This window comes from Somniosus microcephalus, chromosome 3 (assembly GCF_052327205.1).
Source record: "Somniosus microcephalus isolate GS21.2 chromosome 3, FLI_Smic_1.0, whole genome shotgun sequence".
NCBI classification, from domain to species: Eukaryota; Metazoa; Chordata; class Chondrichthyes; order Squaliformes; family Somniosidae; genus Somniosus; species Somniosus microcephalus.
In genome coordinates, this window is record NC_140989.1 from 382,352,034 (window position 1) to 382,360,292 (window position 8,259).

An 8,259-nucleotide genomic window follows, 5' to 3' on the forward strand; every position below is an offset into this window, starting at 1 on the left:
TACAACGAAATGTTATCGTTGTGGGAAGACAACACACGACCAGAACCAATGCTGGGTTAAAAACCAGGAATGTAGGAAATGTGGCAAGCTTGGCCACATAGCTAAGGTATGCCGGGCAGGAAAGAAGACCAGCAGTAATAAGTCACCGCAGAAGAAGTACAGAAAGGTACATGAGGTGACTGGGAAGAGTCCAGATAAACAGAAGTCAGACGCAGACTCCAACAGCAAGGAACTGGGTAGTCTGAGGATTCACAATGTGAGTAAAGAAGCTGACCGACAAACTATCTGGATCACACTACAGATTGCAAAAGTCCAAGTGAAGATGGAAGTGGACACCGGATCGGCGCTGACGGTCATGAATAAGCATGATTACAAAAAGTTATTCAAACATATTCCCCTACGGGATACGGAGATGGTATTGCAGACATACACGGGGCACAAAGTATACCCCATCGGAAAGATAGAAGTCAAGGTGAGATACAAGGACAAAGATCACCAAAGGATGGACATGTATGTGCTGCCCGAGGGAGGTCCACCACTTCTGGGACGGGAATGGATCAGGAAAATAAAGATAGACTGGCATTCGCTAAACACAATGACGGTAGATTCCGGAAAGGAAGAGGTCAAACCTGAACGGTTGTTCAGAATATTGGACGAAGCTAAAGAGGTATTCCAGCAAGGACTGGGAACACTGAGAGGAATTAAAGCAAAAATCAAGATTGCAGAACATGCAAGCCCAAAATTTTTCAAAGCCAGATCGGTACCTTATGCGATACGACCTGCTGTGGAGGCAGAACTGGAAGAGCTTGAACATTCAGGGGTACTGTCAAAAGTGGACTGGAGTGAGTGGGCCACGCCCATTGTTCCCGTCATGAAGTCTTCATCAAGTAACAAGCCAGGGGGACTGGGAAAGGTCCGCATCTGCGGAGACTTCAAGATCACAGTTAATCCGGTGCTTCACACGGTACAATACCCGCTTCCGCGGATTGAGGATATCTTTGCTTCATTGTCTGGCGGGCAACACTTCACCAAGATAGACCTGGCACAAGCATACTTACAAATGGAAGTCGAGGAAGAGTCGCGCCAGTATCTCACAATCAACACGCACAGAGACTTGTATCGTTATAATAGACTGGTTTTTGGAGTAGCTTCGGCTCCAGCAATTTGGCAGAGGGCAATGGAGCAGGTCTTACAAGGTATTCCAAGCACGCAGTGTTACTTGGACGATATCCTGATTACGGGAGAAGACGAAGAGGAACACCTCACAAATTTGAAACGGGTGCTCACCAGGTTGAAGGAATATGGCCTTCGAATTAATCGCCAGAAATGTGAGTTCTTCCAGAAACGGATCTTGTACTGCGGTCATGTCATTGACCAAGAGGGGCTGCACAAGTCGCCTGACAAAATAGAAGCTGTCGTGAAGGCCCCCGCTCCGGAAAACGTATCACAGTTGAGATCGTTTCTGGGGTTGATTAATTATTATCACAAGTTTCTGCCAAATTTATCCACGGTGTTGCATCCGCTGAATACTCTGTTGCGGAAAGAAGTGCCATGGAAGTGGAGCGAGGACTGTAAAAAGGCCTTTCGCAGAAGCAAGGTGTTGATTACCTCTGAGGAAGTGTTGGCTCATTTCAACCCAACGTTACCTCTTCGGCTAGCTTGTGATGCTTCCCCTTATGGAATTGGAGCAGTACTTTCACACAGGTTCCCAAATGGCTCGGAAAGGCCAGTCACATTTGCGTCCCGATCATTGACCTCCGCTGAGCGAAATTACGCCCAGATAGATAGGGAGGCCCTCAGCCTTGTGTGGGGAGTAAAGAAATTCAATCATTACCTGCAGGGGAAGAAGTTCACATTACTGACAGACCACCAGCCGTTGGTGTCCATATTCAACCCTAACAAGGCTGTTTCCACTATGACAGCGCAAAGGTTACAGAGGTGGTCCGTGTTACTTGGGGCACACCAATATGACATCGAATACAAAAGCTCCAAACAGCATGGAAATGCTGATGGGTTATCGCGCCTACCGTTGCCGGTAGTTGAAGAGGCGGCTGCAGTGGACCCGGTAGAGATGTTCCACTCGTCCATAGTAGAATGTCTACCAGTGACAAATTCGATGATCGAGAATGAAACAAGGAATGACCCGACTCTCTCACGAGTCTACGATTTAACAGTGGAGGGATGGCCAGCACATGGCGAACCAACGCTGCCAGCATCTTCGCAAAGAAAAGAACAGCTGTCAGTGTGCCGAGGGACCTTGATGTGTGGATCGAGAGTGGTGATTCCACCCAAACTTCAGCATAAGGTGCTAAAGGAGCTTCACGAAGGGCATCTGGGTGGAGTGAAAATGAAGAACCTAGCAAGAGCGTTTGTGTGGTGGCCAGGTATTGATGGAGACATCGAAGAAATAACCAAGAGCTGTCTAGGATGCCAGAAGGTCCAAAACGCGCCACCACAAGCTCCTCTGCATCCATGGGAGTGGCCCTCATCTCCTTGGCAAAGGGTACACATCGACTTTGCTGGTCCATTTATGGACTCAATGTTTCTAATAGCGGTGGATGCACACTCCAAGTGGCCAGTGGTAATAAAGATGTCCTCCACCACCACGGAAAAAACCATCACAGTATTAAGGACCATGTTTGCCAGGAATGGGCTGCCGGAACAGGTCTGTTCTGATAATGGACCGCAATTTGTGTCCGAAGAATTCAGGAAATTCTTAAAAAGCAATGGGGTCAAGCACTACACGTCAACCCCATACCATCCCGCCACCAATGGATTAGCTGAAAGGTTTGTCCAGACCTTCAAGAAGGCCATAAAGGCCATGGGTAATGAAAACATCAACTTACAACATAAAGTAGATAACTTCTTGTTGGCGTACAGGAATGCAACACATGCGGTCACAAATCAAACTCCCGCCATGATGTTTTTCAATAGAAGACTAAGATGCCGGCTGGATTTGATTAAGCCAAACGTCAGAAGGGACGTAGAGAACCGGCAATTCCAGGGCATGAATGAAAGGCCAACTAGATCTTTTCAGATAGGTCAACAAGTTTTGGCCCGGGACTACCGTACCGAGAAATGGCAGCCTGGAACTATTGTAAAAAGGCTAGGGCCGCTGCTGTATACCGTGGACATTGGTGACAGCATAATAAGGCGCCATGTTGACCAGATCATAGGGTCATCCACAAAGAGCCAACCTACTCCACAACCTTACACTGCTAATGTTGAAGCAGAGATACCCAGAACAACTACCTCCGATCTGGTGATATTGGAATCAGATGAACCTGACACTGTCCTTCAAGCGGACTCGACCTTACCAGAAGAACCTACTACCCCGCCGAAAACTACTACACCACTGAGGCGTTATCCGGATAGAGTCAGGAAACCTCCAGAGAGACTGAATCTGTGAACTGTTTTGCATAAAGTTGTACATATGTTATGATGTTATGTTAATGGGGAATAAGTATGTTGTAAGCTAAAAAGGGAGGATTGCAGTGTATGTAACTATTCTACCTTTAAGAGAACTACTGTATGTAACCGTCCACCTTTAAGAGAACTATTTTATGTGTGGCACTACTTTGCCTTGGCTGCTGTATACTGTAATACCAACGGTGACCACACCGGTATATAAGAGCGGTGTCAGGATTTATTGGGCAGATTCGCCCTGGCCTTCGAATAGTAAAGTCCTGTTAAAGTTACTCTTGTAGTCTGTATATTACTTCGCTATTGTGCTGCCTCTCCCTCTAACTTAACCTCACTGTATGTATTTAACTTACTTATATATGTATAACCTACCTGTTGGGGCCGTTGCCCCTTTAACTTACCTTTTAGGGCCATTGCCCCTTTAAGACGCGCCTTAGTGTGCTGACGTCACGTCACGTACAACGTAGCGTGCTGACGTCACGGCACGTACGACGTGACGTGCGTGAGGCGGCTGCCGGCCCGACTCGGCCTTCCAGAAAGGCTGCCGGCACAGCCCGGCCTAGCGTCTTCAGCCGCATCTACCAGCCGCCGGGAGCGACGCGATCTTCCGCTCCCGCGGCAAGCATCGGCTCAGCCTGGCCTCCAGCTCCCGCTCCCGACTTCGGCCTCCACGGCCAGAAACGCGACCACGCGCATCACGTGACGCCCCAAGCGCGGACAACGCTACCGAGCGTGATGAGGTCATCACGCTCCCCACAGGACTGCTACGTAGTCCTCGTGGAGTCCTCGCTGGGACACAGACCTACACCACGGTGCTCCTACAGCAGCACAGGCTCCGGGCAGTTGTATCGTCCCCATGCTTGAGTCTTGGAAATTGTTTGTCTGTAAGTATTTTAGAATGCTATGGATGATTAATGTGCACTGTATGTTGTAGAAAATGTTTAGTTGTAACTTTTCTCTGTCTAGCTGATTAACTAGTAGCTGTATTTTCATACACTATGTACAGGGCTAATTTAAAGAGAATGCCTCCCAGTTTACTAAATGTACTGTGTTGCTCAGGCGTACCTAAATCTGTGTATACATATCAGTTATGCGCCTGTATACTAATGTGTGCTTCCATTTCTGTGTTGTATTTCAGTTTTACAATTAGAATCGTTCAGTAAAGCGTTACAAGAAAAGTCAAGCCTTGTGATTTTATTGGAAGATATCGAGTTGTTCGCTATCTGTCTAGCTCTGCATAGAAGCGCGTTGCGAGGGCAGAACAGTAAAAAGACAACAGCACAGCGGGCTCAAGCGCAGGAAGATACCACTCAGCTACCATGAGTCTACGCTCAGGAAAACAATATACCCTAGAGGACGTCGACCAGTCAAGCGAGAAGCATGAGCCTCTCCTAGCAAACGATGCCAAGTCACAGCCCTCTAAAGTATCCCCTAGGTCATCTCGGCGGTCCAGCAGACCGTCGTCATCGACAGCTTCTGCAGCCGCCAAAGCACGTGCCAAGGCAAAAGCTGCCCAGGCTCAATTGTCCTTCGCTGAAAAGGAAGCTGACCTTATGAAGCAGAGAGCCGACCTCGAAGCTAGTATGATGAAGCAGAAAGCTGACCTTATGAAGCAGAGAGCCGACCTCGACGCTAGTGTGATGAAGCAGAGAGATGACCTCGACGCTAGTGTGATGAAGCAGACAGCACAGTCCTCTAAAGTATCCACTAGATCATCTCGGCAGTCCAGCAGACCGTCGTCATCGACAGCTTCTGCAGCCGCCAAAGCACGTGCCAAGGCAAAAGCTGCCCAGGCTCAATTGGCCCTTGCTGAAAAAGAAGCTAGGGTTATGAAGCAGAGAGCTGACCTCGCTGCCAGTCTCCACATTCTCCAAAGCCAGAGAGCTGCCGCTAAAGCTAAAGCTAAAGCCGCAGCTTATGAAGAAGGTGAGGAGAACGAAAGCGGGGAGCCCAGCCAGGAAACATACGTTCTGGGACAGCCCCTCAGTCCAATGCAACGTACAAGTGAGTGTGTCCAACAACACTCCAAATTGTTCTCCAAGGAAACATCCAACTATCTCAACGCAGAACCAGCTACTCAACACAGTAGCAAACAGCCTGTTTTTGGAGACACTGAGCTTAAAGGAGAAGAAACAAGCAAGACTTACCTACAGAGACCTCCACAGCACTCGGCCAATCCAGCCAAGCAGTCCTCACCCGAGCCACAGGGTACACAGGACCTCGCTGGGTGCCTTATCCGCCGAGAGTTGTTGAGTTCGGGCCTTCTGGAGTTAGATGGCCGTCCTGAAAGTTGTTGGTCATGGAAAGAGCCCAACCTGAGACTACACAAGGTAGCATCGAACAGTGGACAGGTGATGGAAGCCTTCCCTGCAGAGGACCGTGCCAAGGATCTGAAGGATTTGCACCTTGGAGTGGATCCTCCCCCCCTTCAACGGAGCCTGGGGCTCTCCTGGAACCTGGAAACAGACAGCGTCACATTCCTGGTGTCCCGTGAAGAAAGGCCATTCACACGGAGAGACATCCTGTCCACAGTCAACAGTTTGTACGACCCTTTGGGGTTCGTAGCTCCCATAACAATGCAAGGAAAAGCATTAGTACGGGAACTCTCATCGGATCAGAGTGAGTGGGATGCTCCACTCCTCCCAGAAAAAGAAGCAAAATGGAACCTACAGTTGATCAGAGACAAGATTGACATCGATGTGGGCGCCGTCAAGTTCTTCACGGACAGCAAGATTGTACTTGGTTACATCCACAACTCCACAAGAAGGTTTTACGTGTATGTTTCCAACCGGGTGACTCGTATCAGACGATCCACTCACCCTGACCAGTGGTGCTATGTCTCCACAGACCTGAACCCTGCAGACCATGCTACCAGGTCTATACCAGCAGCACACCTACAGCAAAGCAGTTGGTTCTCGGGCCCCTCTTTCCTGTCTAATGTCAACACAGAGGAGACTCCTGAGTCCAATCCCTTCACCCTTGTGGAGCCTGAAGCTGATACTGAGATTCGGCCTGAAGTTATGACCCTGGTCACCAAAGCCTCAGAATCTCAGTTGGGCTCACAAAGCTTCGAGCGATTCTCAAGCTGGAGAACACTCTGCCGAACCACAGCCCGACTCATTCATGTAGCAGCATCCTTCAAGGGGAATTCGGACAACATAGAACGCAAAGGATGGAAATGTTCTAAAGAAGTATCCAGCACAAGTGAGCCTTCACAAGCCAAAGGTGTGATCATTCGCTCTGTCCAGCATGATGTCTTCAAGGAGGAATTCAAATGTCTTGAAGAGGGACAGACATTCCCCAAGCAAAGAGGAGAGTATTTGTCCACCCTACAGAGCCGTAGGAAATGGACAGAAGACAAGCCAAACGTCAAAGTGAGAGACGTTGTCTTGCTGAAAGACAGCCAAGCACGCAGAAATGAATGGCCAGTGGGCCTGGTTGTCAAAACTCTGCCGACCAGGGACAAGAGGGTCCGCAAGGTGGAGGTGAAGATTGTCAAGGAGGGGCCTATCAAAGTGTTTCTGAGGCCAGTCTCGGAGATCCTCCTTTCTGAAGTAACCTAGAGAACGGACTCTGAGTATGTTGCAGCCAAAGGACGTTTTCTTCAGGTTTATTTTGTATCTGTAGTGGTACAATGGAATTGTACCAAGCGGGGAGTGTGCTGCCTCTCCCTCTAACTTAACCTCACTGTATGTATTTAACTTACTTATATATGTATAATCTACCTGTTGCGGCCGTTGCCCCTTTAACTTACCTTTTAGGGCCATTGCCCCTTTAAGACGCGCCTTAGTGTGCTGACGTCACGTCACGTACAACGTAGCGTGCTGACGTCACGGCACGTACGACGTGACGTGCGTGAGGCGGCTGCCGGCCCGACTCGGCCTTCCAGAAAGGCTGCCGGCACAGCCCGGCCTAGCGTCTTCGGCCGCATCTACCAGCCGCCGGGAGCGACGCGATCTTCCGCTCCCGCGGCAAGCATCGGCTCAGCCTGGCCTCCAGCTCCCGCTCCCGACTTCGGCCTCCACGGCCAGAAACGCGACCACGCGCATCACGTGACGCCCCAAGCGCGGACAACGCTACCGAGCGTGATGAGGTCATCACGCTCCCCACAGGACTGCTACGTAGTCCTCGTGGAGTCCTCGCTGGGACACAGACCTACACCACGGTGCTCCTACAGCAGCACAGGCTCCGGGCAGTTGTATCGTCCCCATGCTTGAGTCTTGGAAATTGTTTGTCTGTAAGTATTTTAGAATGCTATGGATGATTAATGTGCACTGTATGTTGTAGAAAATGTTTAGTTGTAACTTTTCTCTGTCTAGCTGATTAACTAGTAGCTGTATTTTCATACACTATGTACAGGGCTAATTTAAAGAGAATGCCTCCCAGTTTACTAAATGTACTGTGTTGCTCAGGCGTACCTAAATCTGTGTATACATATCAGTTATGCGCCTGTATACTAATGTGTGCTTCCATTTCTGTGTTGTATTTCAGTTTTACAATTAGAATCGTTCAGTAAAGCGTTACAAGAAAAGTCAAGCCTTGTGATTTTATTGGAAGATATCGAGTTGTTCGCTATCTGTCTAGCTCTGCATAGAAGCGCGTTGCGAGGGCAGAACAGCTATACAACCCACAGACTTTACAGCAGTGAGCACAGGGGGCGATGGGTGAACGGGACTGGGTGTGAGTTAGGACACGGGGCAGTGAGCACAGGGGGTGATGGGTGAACGGGACTGGGTGTGAGTTAGGACACGGGGCAGTGAGCACAGGGGGTGATGGGAGAACGGGACTGGGTGTGAGTTAAGACATGGGGCAGTGAGCACAGGGGGTGATGGGTGA

At 49.4% G+C, this 8,259-nt stretch overlaps 1 protein-coding gene across 2 annotated transcripts; it reads left to right on the forward strand.

Moving 5' to 3' along the window:
- Window positions 1-4,006: 4,006 nt before the first annotated feature.
- Window positions 4,007-8,026, forward strand: LOC147122470 (uncharacterized). Of its 2 annotated transcripts, XR_015077755.1 has the most exons (3): window positions 4,007-4,307; window positions 4,562-7,660; window positions 7,915-8,026. XR_015077755.1 is itself a non-coding variant. In XM_085983627.1 (2 exons), the coding sequence occupies exon 2, from the start codon at window positions 4,743-4,745 to the stop codon at window positions 6,984-6,986; it is 2,244 nt and encodes a 747-aa protein (XP_085839753.1). In that variant the 5' UTR covers window positions 4,007-4,307; window positions 4,562-4,742; the 3' UTR covers window positions 6,987-7,896. The 2 variants fall into 2 exon arrangements, 1 of the variants encoding a protein (XP_085839753.1); XM_085983627.1 differs by lacking the exon at window positions 7,915-8,026 and having other exon boundaries at window positions 4,562-7,896.
- The last annotated feature ends 233 nt before the right edge of the window (window positions 8,027-8,259 follow it).